Source organism: Solea solea, chromosome 11 (assembly GCF_958295425.1).
Source record: "Solea solea chromosome 11, fSolSol10.1, whole genome shotgun sequence".
NCBI lineage: Eukaryota > Metazoa > Chordata > Actinopteri > Pleuronectiformes > Soleidae > Solea > Solea solea.
The window spans coordinates 22,548,593-22,571,980 of record NC_081144.1 but is presented as its reverse complement, the minus strand read 5'-3'; the positions used below and the strand labels follow the sequence as shown (position 1 = coordinate 22,571,980).

The window sequence follows — 23,388 nt, the reverse complement described above, 5'->3', positions numbered from 1 at the left end:
TGCCATGGTGACTTTGGAAACTAAGAAAACCTTTTTTTCCCCACCCATTAAACCAATTTTGGCAAAGACCCATCACACAATCCAATATTAGTTTGGGAGAGGCTTACTAAGAAAGAATGCTTTAGTTCCAGAAAAGCGTCATACCTTGACTACATTTTTGCTGGTCGAGCTAAACCTTTGAAATAATGGTGCCAAAGACTAACCACACACCCTGTAACTATCTCCTGAAGTAGTCACGTGGTGGTATTTTCGAAATTGAAATTGTTCTTCATTGGCTAAAATGCTCAACTGCTTTTCTGCAGTTAACATGCCCTGCTCCCTTGAAACACCCATTTTGTCCTTCCATCCAACTGTCATGGAGCCGTGTTTCGAATGTAAGTCTAATATTCAACGTTTTTAGTTTTGTTTTTTTTAAGTATATTTTTTGGGCTTTTGCCGTTAATCGACAGTAGAGTGTTGAGTGACAGGAAATGGGGAGGCAGAGAAGGGGAATGACATGGAGGAAAGGGCTGCCCGATGCGGGATTCGAATTGGGCCGCCTGCTGTGAGGACTGTCGCCTCAACATGGGGCGGCAGCTCTCCCAAGTTTCTACCAAGTTCTACCAGTTTTTAGTTTTGTTACGTTTTCCACTGACATCGATCTTTCACTGTTAACCAGCTAGCTTAACTGTAAGCAGCATTAACAAGTAACAGCCAAACTAGCGTTTAGCTTACCAAAAGGCTTAAATGCTGTTCTCTAACCACAGTTTATACAGTTTTTATATATTATAATTCTCCCTGTAGCCGTCTTTTACTAAGTGTTATGTATTAATGTTTTTTTTTTTGTAGCACATAACATGTACAGGTACATCTTACATGTTAAAACATATTAGCTTTGAATTAGCTTAGAGTGTCTGAGTAGCCTGTAGCTCCACCACACTGCTGTGGCCCAACAGAAGGTAAACTATTTACTATTTCTTCAAAACGTAAACTTTAAAAACAAAGTTAAGAAACTTGACAACTAGGGTGACCATTCCCATAACACATAAAAGGATACCATTTGTCCATGATAATGATGGCATGGTGATACAGTGATTATGAGACAATTTAATTTATTCTCAACAAAATATCAGTTTTGAAACTGCAAAGTATTGTTCTCGGATCTCAGTTGTCAAAGTGCACAGTCTTAACTTATTGCACTGACATAAATTGGCAAAAGAATAAACTTTCAGAACATTTCTGGACTGGGAAAAAATAGTGCTGGAACTATATGCTTTTCAGTCTCTGCAAATTAAAAATGAATGTAACAAATAAATAAAGCTGCCCCATATCACTTAAATGCATAGCTGAATGTCTATCTGCAATATTTCTGCCCTTTCCCTGCGGCATCAATTGTTTTTTGTTGCCAAGGAACTTCTGGTACATGCCTGTGCAGGGAAAAGTGAAATTGACACAAACTTGGAGTCTTTTGACCATTCAGAAGAAAAATATTTACTTTATTAGCAGCAGCAGCAGCTGCACTTTTCTGTGTGTAGCCAGTACATGGATGCCTTGTTTTTCTAGTCATGCTGCGTATTAGTGCAGCTACAAAAACTTGGCTCATTTAAAATCCAGACTGTCCTCCCTAAATCTATTGACAACACTATTGCTTTGGTTATTCAGTATCTAAAAATTGAATAATGTCATCAATACTGACCAGTACTTTTGATATTGCAAGTACATTTTGATGATAAATGTAGAAACGTTAATAACAATGTCATATTTTAACTTATTGTTGTGTGGTGTATGGAACACAGGACTCTACCTCTGGCTATGGATTCTGAAACAAGACAGAGAGTCTCCAGTCCTGAATGGCCTCACCAGAGCTACCTAGCGGTGTTAACAACTGATGTGTGCTGGTCAGGGGTAAGTCAAACTTTAAAATCTTCCTTTGATTTTAGGTACATAAAAACCAACCAATTTTAAATTTTTATTAAGGTGAAACTATAAAACCACCCACTTGGCTGAGGGACACAGCCCAAGGCTATATCGATCCTGGTGGGGTGTTTCATCAGATCAGTATCCTGGGGTTCATTGCTGATGATGTGTCGTGAAATTTGGTCAATAAACTTTATTTTAATTCATAAAATACAATCACAATTAGCTACTAAACTGATTACCTATATAGATTTATTTTATCATGATTCAAAACTACACATTACAAGTGCACATCTGAAGAAAATGACATTACATCTGACTCTATGGTAAATGATCTGTATTTATGTGCTTTTCTAGTCTTGATGACCAATCAAAGCTGCTCTATACTACAGTTTTGCCATTCACCCATTCACTCGCAGCACATTGAGCCACATAAATATAAAAAACTGTAAACACAAATATTAAACTATACTATAAAATGAAACACCGTAAGTGTACACTTTATACACATTGGATTTATTGCACATTGAGGTTTAGTGTTTTCTAGTATAAGTCCTTGGAACCAACTGACTGATTTACGTGGATCAAAAATCGAGATTATACTCTTATTTAAATATAAAGAAATGGGCCAGGTCAAATATTTCGATTTCTCCTCTTGTGTGCCTAACATTTTATTGGTAGGTGTTAACATTCAGTGGTGGTCGCTGTCACCCATTAATGGTTGGCAAACTGAGTGTGGAGAACCTTCAAGGGACATTAACTATCTTGTCCTATGTACTAAAAAAGTGCCCTTCTTCATCCCACTGAGGGATAAAAAAGTCAAGTATGTAGAAAAACTACTGTAACATAACCAAATAAATGTCACAGGTGCCATAATATTAAAGAAATGTGTCATTATTTTCAAAAATATCGTATAGTTGTGATACGTCTTTTTTAATGCTCTGAGTATGTTTTAGATATGAAATCCAATTTCACCCCTAAGTATAAGGTAATATAAAATACATCACCATTTTACATAAATGCTTAAGATGAGTACAGAGCACATTCCTTTATCTTAAATAATAGATCTGTATAATTCTTCACATTGTCATTTTAATGCCATCTATTAAAATAGAAACAGAAATTTGAAAGAGGGCATATAGGGGAAGTATTAGTCTTGAAGTCACCCACATAATTGGAACTTTTGAAGCTTCCAGTATTGCAATTTGGTCTGCGGTATTTGGAAGTTTTGTAGGCATCACCTACAACTAGGCTGCTTACAAAATTGACATCACGTTCAATTATAGGAGAGCTGAAACCTGTGTTTGAGCCCATTAACTCCTTAGGAAAATGTTTACTGATGTTATAAATCAAGTGGGAAGTAGAAGCCCTTTGTCTTCCATTTACCATACAGAGATGAACAACCATTCTCTCTCACATTTACACCTACACTCAATTTAGAGTGTCCAGAGGTTCACCAACCTGGGCCTTTTTGCTGTAAAGCAACAGTGCTAACCACTATTCTGCCATGTGGCTTTCACACATATGTGTCGTAGTTAAATGAGAGCATAATTTACTAAATTGACATCATGATCAATTGAAGAAGAGCTGAAACTAGTGATTGAGCCCATTAACCCCTCAGGGAAATGTTTACTGAGTTATTTTTGCAACCAGTGGAGTAGCCTCATAGTGGCTATTCAATATATTCTCATTCCCGGTATGGCTTCAGAAGGGACTCGGAAGACTAAATCCATTTTTAATGCATGGTCTATGGGAGAAATATGTTCGCTTTTGTGCAGAAATTCAGAAATTCAATTTGGATCAGTGAGCTGTGCAATGAATTCCCTGTGTTTATTTATTTATCTATTTTGTTTGTTAGGTGTTTAGAGGTGCCTCAGCAGGATACGGGGCTTTGGGCCAGAATGAAACACAGCTCTGCAACTGAGTATCCCTTCTCTTGTTACCTGCCCCACCAGCATGTGTTATGGAACTCCCCCAGTTTCCACTGTTATTTGTCTTTGTTTTATAGGCAACATTACCTCTGGATGAGGCTTGAACAGGGAATTAATGTAGCTTAAATAAAGCTCCAGCAGCCTACCTTAAAACAATGGCAGTGGCATTTGCATGAAAAATAGCATATACTGTATTTTCGCCAGTGTAGTAATGTGCTTACAATGAAGCTAGTCTACTAGTGTTCTCCCTGTTTGTTATTAGTATTATTATTAGTAGGCTAAATGTGCATTATTAGCACTAAACACAACTAGTCATAGATCTGATTAAAAAAATAAAAATAAGTCCCTCAAAGCTGTTTTACACTACAGTTTTGTTATGTCTTTCTATCACACGTCATTCACACGCAGCCATCAGGAGCAACATGAGATTAGGTGTCGGCATGCAGACTAGCAGAGCCGGGATTGAAACCCACAACCTTCCAGTTGAAAGCAACTCACACTAAAGGCCCATTTATACTCAAAAGCAGAGATGGATGGAGCCTTTGGTCCATGCTTTGCGATCATTTCGTCCGGAGCCGAGCAATACAGGAAATTGTGGGGTCAATAGTCCAATCAGTCAGTAAAACGACAAAGAAGCTCGCTACAGTCGCAGTGCCCAATTTAAAACATGCTGCCAGAGCTTGCTGGCTTATCCCTGCAGCCAGGCACTCGACTTCACTCAATGGCACGCTGTGCTTAAACCACAGCACGTTATCAAAATTCACGGCGAACAAACAGAAATATTAAAAAAATTACGCCCATCGTCGATATCTCTCATCAGCAGTAATATTCCTCTTACATTCCACCTCCACGAAATCCACTTTTGGATCAAGCACAGTAAAATAACCTCTTCAGTGGTCGCCATGTTTGTTGATGCCTGCAATTTGGTGCTCAGCACTACACACAGTACACTGCACTAGAGGCAGTATTGCACACATGTCTATACTAACGCAAAAGACACATGGAGGTAGTGTTGGAGATCACGTTTGGGTTGGACAGGCATAAAAGTTGATCATGGTAGATTTACATTATCAGGATAATTGTGAATGGCCATTCAAATGTTACATGGGTGACTTGGAAATGCTCCCTACCACAGCGAGCTATTTGCTTTCGTTCTGCAGACACCTCTGGCAACGATGTCATTTTGGCTAACTTCAGAATCCCCTTAAAAAAGGGAACCAAACCAAGGTGGGTTTTTCCCCCCTGGCGCACTAGAAGCGGGCTTATCACGAAGATGAGAGAATAAGTTCAGCAGAATTTGTATGCATCTAAAATGGCAGCTACCAAAGAGCAGCTATCTTTCAATTTGGCTGTTGTTTCTATTTTGAGTGATTTGCTCATTAGATGCCATCGCTCATAGAAAACGGCATGTCATCCAGATCATTGGTCTAATTGGTTGTAGATCCAATTGTGTACACGCCTCTTGGCAGTAGGACTTCCACACTTTCAATCTCAATCGGAGTCAGGCTACTAAAGGTTTGATTAAATTCCAAGTTCAATTTATAAGTCATTCAGGACCAAGAATTATTTACAAGAATTAGTGACATCTAATTCTGAATCTACAGAAAGTAACAAATCAAAAAGTCTTACATTCACCCTTACCTTTACACACCTGGGAACTGCGGTGGCCTTTTTATACCAGAAAGGATGTCATTCTTCCTTGTTTGCATAGTAAGCCTCTTTTTCCAAACGTAAATATACTTGCTCTAGCTGGTTTGCTCGTTTGGAAAGTTGCACAAACATGGTAGAAGATTATGCAAAATAGAAGATTTTAGTTTTCCACTTTAAAATGTTCATGAAAAATATGTATCATATCTGTGATGATAAAGTGCTATTTGTTTCTTCCCAAAATGTAAGGTTTCACTGTGTTTTTGAGGCAATTTAAGTGTTTAAAGCATATTTTTGTGTTATTGAGTTATTTTTGACAGAATAATTGTGACATGAAATCTTCATATAGTCCTGTGTCTACTCGTGATATAAAGTTCACATTTGCGTACATAAATATTTACGTAGTTAAAGACTGTTTTGCTTGGTAGTGAGTATGGGTTTAAACGTGTTTATGGGCAGAAGATGACAAAACAAATTGTTTGTGTTGTACTTACAGTGTTTTCACCCAATGAACATATACATATTGAACATTTGCCATATGTGTGAAGAAAACTGTATTGTTGTTTTATTGGCCAGCCCTCAGATCACAAACATTAGTATGTTTCGCCCCCAGCCAATTTACAGCATTTTTTATGTAATAGTTGTTGAGATATTTCAATTTGAACCAAACTGGTACTAAAAGAAAGGCTGACATTGCCATCCCTCAAGCCATGTCACAGGTACAGCTGAAAAATAGTACAATAAAGCACATTATTGAGTATCTCTGACACTATGAGCCATTGCAGATAGGGACCCCATACTGTCTCTGACAGTAAAGGTCTTTTCTTTTTTTTTTTTTAATGGAAATAAAACAGCCATATTTCATCAGAGTTTATTGTTTTGTTTTTAGAGGACAGGTGTGACAGATAATAACAAGGGCAGTACCATTACAACATAATACAATAAAGCGGTGGAAGAAATGACATGAGCTGAACAGGGTGGGAGAATAAAAAGCCAGGAGGATATGTGCTCATGAGTAACAGAGAAATACAATATGTCATTGTGTTTATCAAATCTAATCTCTAATATTCCACTACAATTCTATTTACTAAAGCACAAAATGGCCCCAAAGAGATGTAGAGAGAACCGTGAGGCTGCGCCGAGATCTAATGAGCCTCACTGCATGTGCTCATCTATTTGTTTGCAATAAAACTTGATCTACACATTTGATTAATGAGGCGTTCGCGTGCATCGTTCCCCACAGTGATCTGACTGAGACCCGAATCGTGTTGGACATCCAGCTGCTTTGGAAAATGCAGAACATGGACCTGCATGTGTTCACATTCAGGGGAGAGGTATGATAAACAGCCTGCTGTCTCTAGTGCAGCAGTGTAGCATTTATTTTAATCTTTTTTGGGAAGCAACCAGCGTAGCTTCCAAAAAAGAAAGAAAGAAAGGGTACTACAGTGTAGTATCTGCTGTGTTGGCCTGTTGTGAAATAGATACTGCTGCGTGTGTTTCTCAAGCACATGTCCAATTAGAATGAAATAAGGGTTTGAGTCAATGGTGTGACATTGGACCTCTATTGAGCGTGTGTGTATGTGAGGTGTCTCAGCATGTGAAAGATGTGTACGTGTCTGACACAGCTGGATGCCTCCTCCCCACCCCCCCCCACCAACCCGCCTGATGACTGTTTTGACAGCTCAGTAATAGCTCTTGTTGACAGTCAAGGCAGCCATCCACCGGTGAAAGGAAATCAACTCGCTATTTAGAGTGAAACTCCCCTTTCAGTGTAATAAGATTCTTGGATCAGATGATTTTTGAATCCCTGGGAGCTGAGCCCAACCTGGTAAAACACTGAATGTGAAAAGGCAAGCTCATGCTTTAATTGAAGCCTGATAGAAGGCTTTGCATCAGGGATGTTGCGTCTTTTCAAGCATCACATAGTTGTCCTTTTAAAATCCTTTATTTATTGATTTATTTTTTTAAGCATGCATGGTTATTTGGAGGAAGCAGGATGATTGATGATTGAGTCAAATATCACATTATTCAAAAATTTCATTAACAGTATTTTAAATAGGCTGAGCAGAAGGAAATTGGGCTTGTAAGTGGAGGGTTTGTCGGTTTGAAGGTAGCCAATCGCAAATGTTTAATCTAAATTGACTCCACGTCCAGTGTACTCCTAGTGCTTGTCACAAGCCCAGATAAATGGGAGGATTGTGTCAGAAAGGGTATACGGTGTAAATAACTCTGCCAAATCAAATATCTCTGTCTAAATAAGTGTGTCTGCGGCTATGGCTCTGGCTCTGGCTCTGGTGCAGTGCTTTAGAATTAGCAGTTTTCTGCTTAGGTTAACTGGTGACTGGTTGGTACCATGTTTAGTGTCAAATTTTTGTCTTTCTACCATCCAGTAACTTCAAAATATTCAATTATAAAAGCTGACAGAGCATGGATTCAGTCAGTCCAAAAATGCAACAGGCTGGGTTTTGTCATGTATTTACTGCTGTTGTCTTCTTCCGTGTTCTTGCTTCCTCTTTTATTTCTGGGGTTAGCGTGGATAGCGCTATCTTGCTGTGGATATAGAGACACCAGAATAATTGGCTTTGCTGTTGATAGAGGCTCTAATGGATTTCACCTTATCAGTAAAATTGCATATGAACATGCCTCAGCCACTATTATTTTCAGTTGGGTTACAATGTGAGGCTGATCAATGGCCTTTAATAGCATCATGGATTGTGTTGATGATGATGAGCTGCAATTATTTCTGAGAAACGGCATTCAAGCATCTTTACCATGGTATTATAGTAAAGCTACGGGTGTGACAAGATATTGATACAGCAATATGTCGTTTTCCTGACTTCTGAGTTATAATTATTGACATGCTGCAGCCAAATGTCAAGATTTTAGCTTCAACAGCAAACAAGTCCTGCACACTGGCATTGATACATTGGTACATTGCAACATTTTCAGTAGTACACTTATATCAAGTATAAGTATTGATTTTAAAAATATGGCACTCCAAACAGATTTTACTCACCCGTGGCACTTCTTTATGACTCATTGCTCTGGTACTTATCACAGGAATGAGAGTGCTGTGAACAAAAGTTAACCGGCAGAGGAAGAAGTTGACAGCAGGATATTGTGGACAGTGGTGAAAAGATATATATGTCTATATATATATAAGTATGTGTATATATATATATATATATATATATATACACACATATATATATATATATATACACATATATATATAATTATAATAATTATTGTATATGGTGTTTGTTGACGTCAAAGTGTGGATGGCATCACATTTTCAGAATTTTAATGAAAAAAGAAAATCGAAAACTGTTCCAACAGTTCCAGTGGTACCTATGATTGATTTCCTAATTAGCTCTGCTGTGAAATCCTGCTTTTTTTCCCCGTTTTAGGCAATTACCAAGGATTAAATCTGTTTTGTCGAGGCATGGCTTCTTAAAGGTGACCCGTGCTTTCATTACCAACATGTTTGGACCACTGCAGTGCTCTTTTTGGGGCTAGTCAGGCTTCCCTTTTACAATGGCTGTTAGTCCAAAATGCTACTGCCCAGCTTTTAACTGGAACTCACAACCGTGAGCACATTTGGCCAGTCTGCCCTCTCTCCACTGGCCACCTGTGCATACAGCATAATTATTATTTAATGTTTTTCATGTTTAAAGGCCCAGAGTGAAAGAATTAGAGAGACTGCAGTTTGCAGCAGACGGTGAAGCATGTCAGAGAACTACAGTTTTCCAGGACGTTGTCAATAAAAACGTTGAGTTGTCTCTCAGCTAATGACGTTTTCGACATACAGAGCTACAAGGGCACAGTTCCTTGAAAATTGCCCAAAATTGACATGGGTCATTGAAAGTGCTTGAATTTGTGTTTAGGTAAATATGTTCCTTGTTTGTTACGACGCTTCCTACTGTTTCATGCCCTGCATTACCTGATGTACATAGAAGAGGCCTACGCAGAAAGACGTCGAGTCGTAATTACTCGTGGTGTTGTGGACTAGCTTACCCATGATCCCAAGGACAATTACTTGGCCAAATGCAGCGCATGCTGCAAATCAATAAAAGTGGGCGTCATGGGAGAAGCGGCACTTATGAGTGGCCTTCACGTCTTGAGCTGTGTCAGCACATTCGGTTGTTGAATTTGAGGAAATTGGCCCTGGAAACTGCTTGAATTTGATTTCAACCAAGGTGTGGGAACTGTTATAAATATTGTATGCTTTAATATATTATTTATTCAGTTTGCAAATGTTTAGTTCATAGTCACTGCTTCAAAATGCCAAACACAGGCCCCTGCTTATAGTACATATAAAAAGCTTATTCTATGGCTACAAAAACCAAACAATTTTTGCACACTTTTACAAGCATACTATATTCAATATCTGCCCACAAACCCTCCTAAATGTTACACACTGGACCTTTAAACCCCTCAGTGGTGTCACTCCACCCTACCTCTCCACCCTTCTTCAGTCTGTGGCGTCTCAGGTCAGCCGATCAGATGCTCATGGTTGTCTTAGAAACAAGGTTGAAGCTCAGGGTTGGTCAGACCTTTGCAGTTGCGTCTCCCAATCTATTGATTGAGTTACCTCGTGTCTCCCAATCTATTGATTGAGTTACTTCTTGAACAGGCAGGCCTCTTCACTGACTGTGTTTAAAGCGCTTCTTAAAATGCACCTCTTTTCCTTGGTGCGTTTAATACAGTATGAGCTGTGCTTATTTTATTGGTGTCTTATTGCGCTTTTTTTAATACTTTTCTTACTTGTTTTACTGTCTTTTATGTGTTTTATGTCTTCATGTGTTTTATTATGTCTTATGGATTTTAATGTTACTGTACAGCATATTGTTTTGAAAAGTGCTTTATAAATAAAACTGGATCGTTTTGGATTTCCTGCAATATATCGATTATCACATTTCCTGTCAGTCCCATGTCTATAAATAGTAGCCCCTTCGTGGCATTTTCAGTTCATGTGAAGGCTGCTTTCTTTTCCAATTGCACTCTGCTCTCCTTTGTTTCCTTCTCGATGGTCAGATGGCCAGATCATTAGCGCGGAAATGTCCTGAGAGACCTCTGCACTGATTATCGAACAAAGTGTGCAGAAATTTGACACTTTGCTCATCAAAGATGCGAGTACATGGTGAGCACGGTGAGAACTGCATGGTCAAGTGGTGGTTCACAGTAAAATATTAAGCATTTATGGCCAAATACATTTATGTTGATTGTTCCACAGTAAAAACTGTGTTAACATGGTTATTGGTTTGTCCATGCACATACTGTTTAAAAACTTATTGTGATTGTTTGCAATTATCATGTTAAAGCCCTACATTGTAATGTTCCTAATGTCTAAAAGGCTAACTTCCCCCCGTGTTTCATATGAGCAGGGATACGTGAAACATCATTTATGCCTCCTGTCTGTTTTATAATGCACAGCCGAGGCCTCCCATTATGTCAGAAGGTTCAAATAAAATGTTTGAGCAGGAAACTAACTGCACTCATCTTAAGTGACGTGCTGCCTTTACTGAGATTGAAGCCAGGCTCAGGAGTGTCCTTATCTAACCGAGCCTCCTGCAGATATTTCTCTCATGAAATGCTCACATCATTGTGTTCTCTGTGTTTTAACTCATATCAGAAACAATACATCCCGACCCAGCTGTGTGCTGTGTCAGGGAATGGTACCAGATTAGAGGGTTTAAAAAATATATAAAAACTGACAAAGCAACCGCTTTTTATCCTCACGGTAATCTCCTAAAACTAGTCACATCATGTGATTTCTCCGAAAGACATCAGGTCATGACAGGCCCTGATATGAATGCTTACATCACGTGGGCACTCTGCTGCTAATGCAAGTGTTACCTAACCTGCATTCAGGAACTGAAATAACATTAAAAAAAACATTTAAAAACTTTAATAAAATTACGTAGTAGCATGATTTAACAGTAGTGGATAACAGTACAGAGCTCCCTCAGTCGGATTTTGCTTAATCCTCCAGAGTCTACAGCGATGACAATCTCGTCTGTCCCACTCATGCACAGTTGCCCTTTTCATTGCACATTTTCACCTTTTTTTGTCTGTGACTTTACATTCTGGTTGCACAGCTATGGTTATTCCGCTCGAGGTTGGAATGGGCCAAGTTTTAATTAAGGATTAAGAAATCATTAAAGGCCACTCCTCAAATGTCAGGCGTTGCTTAAAACTGTGGTTACTGGCAACTTCTCTGTGACATTATATGAAGGATTACGTCTAATCCCACTCGATCTCAGTGCAATCCTTAGTCCCGGCAACTGTGTGCATTAAGATTAAACTACAGTCTCAAAACATTATGGATTCTTGGACTTTGTTAAATCGATTTGTTTCTTGTGAGCTGACTGTTTGTCTCATCAAGATTTAAAAATCCCTTTATCCGCATCCGCCCATATGCTCTTTGGTCTTTCATGTCATCATATTAATGTTCTCATCCCACACAGTTGTGTTGTTTCTTGACAGCACATGCAAGTCCTTCTTTGGCACATTTGCATCCACATTTTAGCATGTGAAGCATGGTTACACAATGTAAAATAAGACTATTGATCCTGGTTGAAGTACGTAGCACAACGCAACAGCGAAGTTTACCGAAATGAAAGTCATTTTAGCCTGTTTGATTCTGTTAAAAGGAATAATAAGACCACATAACACATTTGGTGCCTTATTTCAATAATTGTGTACTCTTCTTTCGACCATTTGTCCCCATGTCACTGGATTTTAATGACGCTCAAGTTGTCCCCAGATCATGTTCATGCAAATTGATGGGATTCCCATTAACCCATATTTGAGGTATTTTGTAATTTTGTAAAAAATGGTTAAATTCTTTGATTTACAGTTCTTAAATGTGAGTATTTTCTGCCTTCTTTGGTCTACCATGACAGTAGACTGAGAGTATTTGTAACCAAAAAACGAGACTTAAGGACGTCGTCCTCAATTAGTTGGACCAATATTCAAAAATGCCAGTTTTCAGAAAAACGTTAAGGAATACTTCACATTTAGCTTTGTATTACTAGAATAAGAGTATTATTTTTGAAAAATTGTGCTTCCCAACCTCAGTTTCCCCTGAGTTGAGAAATATCTTCGTTCTTTTTGGCGGATACTGTTTACATTCTGGGAATGAGGTCCTGTCCACCTACGAGTCAACAAAAAAAGAATGAAGATATTTCTCAACTCAGGGGAAACTGAGGTTGGGAAGCACAATTTTTCAAAAATACTACCCCTATTCTAGTAATACGAAGCTAAATGCAAATTGGTGAAGTATTCTTTTAAAATGGCAGATCATGGCAGACTTCAATGGTACAAAGAACAAATAAATTAAATAAGGTATAGGTGTTAATTACAGCGCCACCATCTGGCTGACTGTCCTCATATTGCTTGAGAAGCACATGCACATCAGTTTTTAAAATTTAATATTTTATGACAAATATGATATGATTTGTCATGAAAACAATGATCAATCACAACATAAAAACAATGGAGTTCTCCTCCTCCAAGACTCGAACACGGATAAATCGGTACAGAATCAGGCCCTCCAGGGGGTTCGTGTCAGAGCTACTTGAAGTATTTGTCACTTCAGTTCAAATTCTGTGGTTGTAGTTGTTCCCCAGTGTTCAAAGTGCTATGTTTGATCAAAGAGATGCTGTCTTTTGAAGAGCAATCCAACTGCTGTTTGTTTTCACTTTGTTGACGCTCCTGATTTTTGTACCTCGCTATTTGCCGAATAAGCCACGCCGAGATAAAGCCTCATTGTTTTTCACTGCCAGATTAATGCAACAGGTTTTTATGAGAAATGTGTATTTATGATGGATCACTGCAGGATGCAACTCTGTTTCCTGCAAGATAAGAATGTTAAATGTTCACTGAAAGCCACAGCTTTTGTACATAAACACCCACTGCTTTTCTTGCTGCATCTCAATTTCTCTTTTCATACGATAGCTGGATAGATCTGCTCAGAAAAATTTAATTTCCCTCAAAACCAATACAACATCAGAAGAGCAGGCGAGTGATTTAGAGGGACTGAATACCTTTATTGGGAAATAAGGGAGCAAAAGTTTCCGGGAGTTGAAAAAGCAGTTTCATGTTGAAGCTCCACATTATAGGAGATATTTCGTTATCTTCAGCTGATACAGTGCAGCTAATTAAGGAGCAACCTTAAGACATCCAAGATAAATAGACTTCTTTTGGTCCATTGCAGTCATAAACTAGAAGTTTTTGTGGGGATTTTTAATCCCTGTTAAACACTTTATGTGAAAAATGAGCCAGATTCATTTTCTCGTCCCGTGAGGAATACAGCCCTCCATCTCCCTCCATCATTACCTGAGCACACAGAGAAGTTATTAGCTGATTTTAGAGCTGATAATGGCTCTCCCCTGATTTACACAGTGTCAGTACACTGAGGGTAATAAAAAGTTGAAACTCTCATTTCAGCCACAAAGCCAGGTGACAAGAAAGAGCAGAATTGGAGATATTGCATTTTTTTCCCCCCTCAGCTTTAACCTATGGGAGGAACAGGGAAGCCAACATCTATCTTGGTACAATAAGCAGTTTGCCTTGATACATTCAGCAGAGGAGGTGTAGAAAAGTTGGTCAGTTGACAATTTTATTACTTGCCTCTGTAATTGAATATGCAAAGTGCTGTCTTGAAAAAAAAAAAAAAATTGACTAAATTTCACTTGAATGGAGATCCTTTACACGTTACGATTGTGGGAATGTGTGTAATCAAACTTCACTCTCTGGTTACAGGTTTATATTGGCTTTTGTTGGAACGCAACACTGGAGTGAAGAGGCATATTTTTTTGTCTTCATCCAGCCTTGAACGTTTGTAGTGATCCTTTCTTTTTAAAACTTGCCACAGCCCTCGATATTGTGAAATCCATTATTTGCAGCAATTGAAAAAGGGACTGATGTAACCACCACAACATTGTCCCTGAGGTCCTTGTTGTTTTTATCATTAATGGCATCACAATTCATGCAGTGGATTAAGAAAACAGAACAACCACTGACATATGACATTAGTACTAACAAGAACACAAAACTCAACTTTTAGGTCCCGCATACTTTTTGGCATCGAAATAAAGGTTCTGCAATGGGGGTAAATCAAAATTTATTTTTATTATTTTTTTGAGAGCTATAATATTGTTTCATATCAATCTATTTTGGCAGAACTGTGAGTGTTCAGTTATTGAATTGAGGCAAAGCAATGAAACTGTTTAACTGCAACTCCCCTTGTGTATCAGTGTAAACTGCTTCTCAAACCTAGATAGATGTAGTATCTCAGTTCCTCCTATAGTCTAAAGCTGTATTCTTTTCAAAACAAAGATTTCAGACAAAAATAATCTGCTTTCAGACAACAATTTCAGATGCAAAAGTCGAAAAGTGACCACCAGTGTAAACAGGAAGTAGATTTTTTCCTCTGCAGTTTGATCAGTCTCTGAGATTGCTACAATGAGAAATAACATGGGTAAAAAAACAAAACAGGGAAGAGTTTTCTTTCATGAGAACAACAACAAGGTGAAACTGAAACTGACAGTGTGTGTGTTCACGGAGCTTTTCACTCTCAGCCGATAGTTGAGTTGGGGCTGATAAGAACCAATCAGGAAGTGAATGCAGTTGACTCTGCGTAGTTTCCAAAGGTTTCAGGTTCTGCCCATCCAGTTGAAAATGGTCCCCCTGGAGTTTTTAACAAAAATACAGCAAGCAGCGTTTTCTAAATGAGAACAGAGTGGTATGGATGTAGCCTAAGAGGGTGCTACAACAGCTTAATGCTGTCTTCTCTTTCCACCTTCAAGCATTCAGCTTTCTGGTGTCCATTCTGTTCCTTCTTCACTTATCATGGGCTCCATGAATGCAACATGCTTATTAGTTTGGAGTTTGCGATGGTCTCCTATGGACGGGGAGACAGCTGATTTTAGGGTGTTCTGGTCATAGGTCGCAACGGGGACAGCTAGACATTTGGGCTGCTTGCAGCAGTTGCAGCGACATGGCGTCAGGTAGAGGTACATGAGGATGAAGACCATGGTCACCACACAGCCAAGCAGTGTTGTGTAGCCGGTGTTGAATGACTCTCCCACAGGTTGCAGCACCGTCACATTCACTTCACGGGTTGCATTCAGCGAGTGTTTAATATTAACAGCTGTGCAAACGTACTGACCTGAGTCATTGACCTTGGCTGCTTGGATCTCCAAGGTACCATTAGGAAACAGGCTAATTAGTGTGTCATTTATGCGTGTCTTAGTGATATACCCCTTGCTGGGGGAGAGCCATGTAAATGAGAGGTCTGCACTGTCTTTACTCAGGGATGTTTGGCAGTCCAGACGTACTTTGTCTCCATCTGTGACCAAAACACTGGAGAGGAGAACGGTCACAGGCTGAGAGACTGCTTTTTCCACAGTACAGTTGTGGAAGAAGCGGTTATATTGCAGGAACTGGATTGAAGCTCGTTGGTCCCCGTAAATGGAGCAGGTGTGCTCATCTGCAAAGTTTGTCACGGAGTCATAACCCCGCAGATCCCAGTGCCAGAACACACTGTACATAGAGCAGTCACAGATCAGAGTGTTGTTGTGGAGATACAGTCCCCGCTGCACCAGCCTGGGCAAGGCTTTCACATCCTCCCAGGGCAGATTACTCATTCGGTTGGAAGAGAGGTCCAGCATGGTCAGGAAAGGATGACTGTGGTCTTGGATAGAGAAGAATGGGAAGTGCGTGATCTTGTTTAAGCTGAAGTAGGCCTTTTTTAAGCTGCTCAGGCCACTCAGTGTGCTCGCCTCCACTTGAGTGATCTTATTATTGAAGAGAAGAAGCTCCTCCAGCTTCCATAGCCCCTGGAAATAGTGCTGCTCCACCACATGCAGTCTGTTGGAGGACAGGTCAAGGTGCCTGAGACCAGAGGCGTTTTTAAACACCCCATGGCCCAGGACACTGAGCTGATTGTGAGCCATTCTGAGGTTCTCCAGTTGGGGCATGATGCTGAAGCTGCCTGGACCAAGCCAGGACAGATGGTTGTGGCTGAGATCCAGGGTGATGGAGAAAGAGGGCAGCGACTGAGGTAGTTTGGCCAGACCACTGGAGCTACAGCTCACTGTGTCAGATATACAAAGGCACACTGATGGACAGGTCTCCCCAGAGACGTGGAGGAGACAGAGCAGCAACAGAAGAGGGCTGGGATACAGTCCCGAGGTCATGTTTCTGGAGGTTGATCCCTTCAAGGTTTTTACTCCAAGTGACTCTCCCTGGGTAGATAACAATCAAATGGGAAATAGCATGATATATTAAAAAGCTGGCCTCTTTTTTTGATCCACCTGCTGCTTTGAACTGTTTGGCAAAGATACAGTATTCTACAAGGTTAATGTCATTCTGGAAGCTTCCATATCGAAGGCAGGAGATGAAACATACTTCAGTGGAGTATTCACAAATCCCCCATTCCTCAGAAAAATCTTATAAGTCATGTTTAGAATCACAAATACTTATCTCAGAGGTACTGAGAATGTTTTTTTTTGCATTGCCTTCTAGGTAGCAGAATCAGAACCTGTTAAATCTGACATTCTGCCACAAAACCCCCCTCTGAATTTCTATTTCACACAAAACAGAACAAACACATACAGTCGCATGAGAAGTTGTACAATGGCATGTTTGTATTTTTGTACTTTAATGATTCACATAATTACCTAACAATTGGCTGGTTGATTGATCCCCACCTTTGCAGAAATCATTAAACCATTGTGCACTGAATAGGAAACTTTTAAGACCTTGTTTAAAACTCATGCCTTCACCCTTAAACAGAATTTTCCTGTCAGTTGGTACCAGGTAACTTCAAATTAAAACATTCTCAGATCAGTTCAAAGATATTTTCCACAGCCTGATTTGTAAAGCCTGTGTGAATTTGACAGCAGGAAGTTGAAAAGTTCATGCCACTTCCAGTGAAGTGAGCAATTTGGCAGACTAATCCCCAAAACTAAAATGTGAAAGTAATGCCAAACCTTAAATCCAAAGTAAACAGCCTAGCAATAATGTGAAATTCCAAATGTCTTGCACCTTTTTACTCTTTCAAAGTTGCATCCTTATATTACTGAATACTCACAGCATTGCTGCCTAATCCTTTTCCGCTTCCAGGAACAATGCACTGTCCTTGTCTTTCTCCACAGCCAAGTTTAAGGTCCCGCTACTGGCTTTCGCCTTGTCCCAAATGAGAGTGGTGCTCAACAAACATCTTGCAATGCTTTGCAGTGTATAACAAACAGCACAGAGCTCACTTAATCTCCAACAATCCCCTCCTCCTCCTCTGTGTCATTTTCGAGACCAGCCCTGTGTCTCCTGCTCTCATCATTAAGTAATGATGCTGGTGGCTTCCTTTCCCTCTCTATCTCCTTGTATCATCCGCTCACTAACAGTATCAGTTTTCCCACAATAATCTATTTACATTGTATACATTAAACTTTAAGTAGATTGCATGCTAATGGATTAGTAGTACATAGATTTCCTCATGAATATTACATGTGCTTTACAGTAACCTTTTGCCAGTAGTCCAAGAGGACTGGAATTTAGCAATGCCACTTCACTTTATTCTTAATTTGTGTGTTTATATGTGTGTGTCTGCCTGGAGGACAGTTTACTTATCATGCTCAATACTAAAGATGGCTTGACACCACTTTTTTCTCCCCCCGATACGACAACCTTGAATGTATACTGGTGCTGACATCAGTTCAATGCAGCTTTTCACCTCTTTCAAACCACTCTGCCATCACCGCAATGCTTTAACCGCATGGAGGACATTTACAGCCCTCACTAAATGCTCTGGTCACATTAAGGTGGTGGCAGACATATCTCTGTGCCTTTTGACTGTGCTCATTGAAGCATTTACATCATATTTATGGTTTGTGAATTGCATCAGATTTGAATTTTTCTTTACAAAAACATATGTTTTTGTAACGTCTTTGAATGTGTGTTTGAAGTCTTTCTTACCCTGAAGGTCTTTTTCTTACCTATGTGCTAACTGTGTAGTTTCTATTTTGGTTGTCTTTGAATGGATTGATGTTGCCTGCCCTGCACACACTTGCACACACACACACACACACACACACACACTTCCTCTTTCAGGTCCTGGTTCGGCACATCCCCTTCCTTTCTTTCTGAGCCCCCGACATCCCTGCTTCCCCTCAGCTGTTGGTTTGACTGGATATATGCTGTCCATGCTGCTTGGTCATGGTGGTCCTGACAGTTCTGATTTCTGTCACAGTGAATTAGCTTTGCCTTCCAGCAGCCACCTCCACACCGCTATCGCCACCCCAACCCCCTCCTTCAAAAGAGCTTGGGGCTTTGGCTGACTCCCACTCCCTCATCCACTCTCGCTGCAGAGGCACACAGTCAATTCCCTAATGGATTCAAGCTCGCTGGATGGGGTAAACTTTTCAAAAAATGGACCGATGTGACCAGATGTGTACTTCACAGGCAGGTAGACTCATGAAAGTGAGGATGGATGTTAAAGGTGTAAGGCCTCTGGCAAAGATTGGCTACTAATGTTCCTCTTCAGTGTTCAAGAATAGGATTAAGCCTGAGAAAACACCTTTTGTGATGCATTTGTGTCGAAATAAACAAGCTATCACCTTCTTTGGCACCGTGGCACTGAACACAATCTTCTCCCAAGGCTTGTCATCAGCTTGGCTGCAACATACATAAAAATACATACACCCACACATGTACATTTGAGATGTGTGAGAAAAGGGAATCTAAACAGGCCTGTCTTGTAGGTGTATGTTTATGTGAGTCTATAATGGCTCAAATGGCTTCACTAATTTGTCTGTTTTCACACAAATTGAACTTTGTTCCACTCCAAACAGGATGTCTATCCTGATAGCTTCTTAAATATTTATGTTTCATCGATTAAGGTATTATGTAACACTCTTTGTTGAATGGGCTGCTCCAATCATGTCTTTCTAGGTCTCTCATTGTAGATAGCTCACATAAGCTCGATAAACCAGTATGTTCATCTGCATAAGCTTGTAATGATTCATGGTTCAGTGCGCTCAGAAGACTGTGAGCATATGAGGCATCTAAATAAGGTGTATTATTGTGCCAGCATGATTTCAGTAGCTGCATTTGTTTTTAGCTACAGTATAATTGTGTGGGGAACATGTTCTCCTTCCCCAAGCAGCCCTTGTTTTGCTGCTGTTGACATAACTTGAACATTTCAGTCGCTCATTATTTTCAGTATTGACTTGCATTCTGCACGGGATCCGTCATTTCCAAGTGCAATCAATCGTCATTGTCCTTGGAGATAAGTTCAATCAGAGTATGAACAGATAAACAAATCAGTGGAGTTTCTGTGCAGTTATTTGCTTTAATTATAGGACAATTATTTTTGTTTTCCCTCTGATTGCCTCCGATCACGGCTTAATAGTCATTGTAGTTTGAACAGAATGAGGTCCTCTGGCATGTCAATATTAACACCTTCTTCATCTCAGTGTAGTAAACAAATCTCTTTGTGAGTATCTGTTGTCTATTGTGCATGTACCAGACTGGACACCGAGGCTCGAGCCTGCTGTTCTGTAAAATCCCTAATCTAATCACTATCTTTGTATCAAGCTGCTTTGCAAATCCCGCCTTGTTCTTTCGCATATATTTGATTAGACTCAGCATCCTGTATGTAAAATAGTCCTGTCAAATCAGCCAGGTTCAGAGTGGACCGCGAAGCTTAAACCCTGACCCTGGTGCATCCTGCCTCCAGCACAAAGTGATTTTCTCTTTACCATCTGCTGCAAAGAAAACGGGAAGAAAGAAAAATAAAGCAACCCACAGCAGCACAGGGAAATGTCTGCTCTTGTCTTGCCCTTGAGGAGGTAGTGAAACTCACCAAGGCTCGCTAATATCAAGCTTCATATTCTCAAATTTTAACGATGCAAAATGCAATATTTGTGGTGGACACTAAAGCACTGAATCGCAGGGATGTGGGATGTTCTATATGGCTATTCAGTTATTATTCTTCCTCCAAAACAATGCCAGGCTCATAAAGAACAAATATTACCTCAATGTGAACAAGAATCCACACATAGGGATGGGTTTTGTAGGATTTTAATCGATATTGACAGTGATATCGATACTGCTTAAAGGTGCGGCCAATACTGTTAGTGCTCAACTGACATCTATTATTTGACACATGCATTTTAATTTTTGAAAAGTACTGCCAATAGCATCTGGAGTAAGCAGGTTCAGTTATGTTCAGGCCGTCAGTGTTGGAGCCGAAAGGCTGCAGTTGTTAGAAGCAGCAGAAATGTTATCTTTACCTAAATTAGCTTTGCTAAAGCAGTCAAACCAATGCGCTACCTCAAGTTTGAGTGTTTTTTATGTAAGTATTCCAGTTTCAGAGTGTTGCTCATTTACTTGCAACAACATTTTTACTTGCAAAACTGACATACAAACTTTAGGAGAAATATAACAGTTTTGTAAAAATCTGGGGCTCATTTATGGAATTTCTGGAGGGAGAAGATTTTACTGTAGCCTTGTAGCCTGCTGTTTTTATCTATTTTCATTAATATTATGATTATTTTTATTATCTTTCTATGTTTTCATTAGGATCACTGTCTTGTTAAATACTCAAGAAATAAGCATGAAATATTTAAAAGGATATGAGTATCCCCCTATTTTTCCCTTACTTGCTATGATAAGCAACTGTCACCCCTAACCATGACAATATTTTTTTCCTTATTTAAAACATCTTCAAGTGCCTATACATGTGTATATATACACTTGAAAAAGACAATAAAAAAAAACATTTGTCAAAAAAAAAACTACATTTTTACTCTTTTCAATAATTGTATCAAAGAGATCCCAAACATTCGAGCACTGATCAGCCATGTTGGCTGGAGTAAAGAAATAGTGCAGTGTCACATGTTATTGCTTGATGTCACCAGCTTCATCATCGTCCCCCAACAGTTAAATAGGAATTAACATAACACAAATATCAATAGCAGTATCATTTGTGCAGACTTAGTGATGCTTAAGTTGTTACCAATTAGGGGCCGGTGACAATTTAATCCTGGCTCTTGATACCCAACCATGACAGCTTAACCCCCCCAAGTGTCTCGTTTGTTCCCACACTGACATGCATCTGAAAAACAAAGATTTGAAACTTGAAACAATCTCCACCTGTATGTTTGTTATTAATAAATATATGACACACTGACAGCAAGGCAGAGGAGGACACAAGAGCAGACCTGTCTGCCACTTATTCACCAAAAATATCCTGCAGGTAGACACCCTGTAAACCCTGCAGCTGAATCCTCTGTGTGCTAATGATGAACTCCCTGAACCTGAACCCTTGTTCTGTTTTTATTCTTCCTTTTGCCATGTTAACAGCTTTTTGTTAACATGGCTGGCAGCCAGTCTCTCAAATATGAGTGAGTCAGTGTCTGGATGAAGTTTCGGAAGATTGGGTTTTATTTCCTTTCTCTCAGTGGGGGAATGTGCAGTGTGGATGAGCTCTTTTGTTGAACGGGGGTTTCAAACAGCGCAGTATTATTTGCCTGTCGTTATGTTGTTTCATATTCTCTTATTTATCGGGTGTTATTTGAGAAGCTCTTATTTTGCAAATGTGTGAGTTGCACACACACACACACACACACACACAGTATGGGCTCAGAGACAGTCTGGCCCTACGTTATCCTCTTCAGTTTAAGGTTCTCTCCACTCAACCCTTCGATGTGTGTAGATGTGAAGAGACAATCACACCATCTAGTGGTTTGAGACTCAACTGAAATGATGAAGCATCCAACGTACTATTCCCTTTCCCTTATCACTAATACTAGTACTACATGAGGTCATGACAGCAAAGAGAATACAAATGAATTTCTTCATACAGAAAACACCACAACATATACAGTATAGTAAATAATAATTTAGTAAATACAGTCTTGTGTAGCTCAAACAATGCAGGATTTCTTGAGGCAAAAACAGATACCAGCACCTGTGAGAAATGTAATAACCGTATACCAGCTTTATTATTCGATGTTTTGAAAAACTGGCTGAAGACATACTATGGTGTTTGCTGTCCACAAGAAGGCAGCATGAGATTATCTGGGTTAGACTCATTCACAACAGCAGAAGAATTTACAGAAAAAGATGAATGAGGGTTTTGTCCAAAAATATATTAGTTTCTTTAAAGACAACAAGTCACTTAAAAAAAATCTGATTAAAAAGTCAAAGCAATTTATCGATTGTCAAAATGGCAGTTAATTTAATAACCAATAAGGTGTTGCGACCCTGACTGTTGTGCACTTTCTTTTTGCTAATCAGATGTCATAGTTGCCACCAGAGATTTATCAGCAATAAGTTAATACCCATGGATATATTGGCCTTATTGATTTATCAGCTAAACTCTAATCCAAAGTTAATATGGAATTAGGTTTGTGTCAATATTTCTAAACAACACTTTTCACGAAGCTAACAGCACATTTGAAGAAGCAAATAAAATATTGTATTTTATTGTTTGAAAATACAAGTGGCTGTTCCCCGTTGACATCCGACAAAATATCTGACAAACGTGTTTACAATTATTTTGTCGGATGCTGACAGGGAAAACTTTGGGACGGACCATTGAGCTGTCGCTCCAAAACTCCGTAGCCAATCAGCATGCAGCTTCCTAAGGCCCGCCCGCAAACAAAAAAACACTGCGCAAAGAGCAAATCAGGGAGCGTGAAGAAAAAGTGACGTAGCGTGAAGAACAAATCAGGGAGAGCAAAGAACAAGTGTATTTTAAAACAATAAAATACAATATTTTTGAATGATTAAATCGATATTTTATTTGCTTCTTAAAAAGTGTTGTTTGCTTCGTGAAAAGTGTTGTTTGAAAATAGACGCAAATCTAAATTCCATAAGTTATCAGTGACCAGCACCTGTA

At 39.4% G+C, this 23,388-nt stretch overlaps 2 protein-coding genes across 3 annotated transcripts in view; one reads left to right on the top strand and one right to left on the bottom strand.

Moving 5' to 3' along the window:
• The first annotated feature begins 274 nt into the window (after positions 1–274).
• Positions 275–23,388, top strand: part of LOC131468975 (metabotropic glutamate receptor 7-like) — a 180,651-nt gene continuing 157,537 nt past the window's right edge. Inside the window, exons 1-2 of one of the 2 annotated variants that reach the window (XM_058643722.1) lie at positions 275–374; positions 1,776–1,884. In XM_058643722.1, the coding sequence (XP_058499705.1) occupies positions 373–374; positions 1,776–1,884 (111 nt within the window). In that variant the 5' untranslated portion in view covers positions 275–372. Of the gene's footprint in view, positions 375–477; positions 939–1,775; positions 1,885–23,388 lie in introns of those variants that run through there. The other variant, XM_058643723.1, reaches the window with a different exon arrangement.
• LOC131468977 (amphoterin-induced protein 3-like) lies at positions 14,780–17,752 on the bottom strand. Its single transcript, XM_058643727.1, has 2 exons — positions 17,578–17,752; positions 14,780–16,729 (listed from the first exon to the last, which is right to left on the bottom strand). The coding sequence occupies exon 2, from the start codon at positions 16,679–16,681 to the stop codon at positions 15,293–15,295; it is 1,389 nt and encodes a 462-aa protein (XP_058499710.1). The 5' UTR covers positions 16,682–16,729; positions 17,578–17,752; the 3' UTR covers positions 14,780–15,292.

Excerpts from the sequence above, each read along its gene's own strand:
- LOC131468977 (XM_058643727.1), bottom strand. The coding sequence starts at position 16,681 with ATGACCTCGGGACTGTATCCCAGCCCTCTTCTGTTGCTGCTCTGTCTC.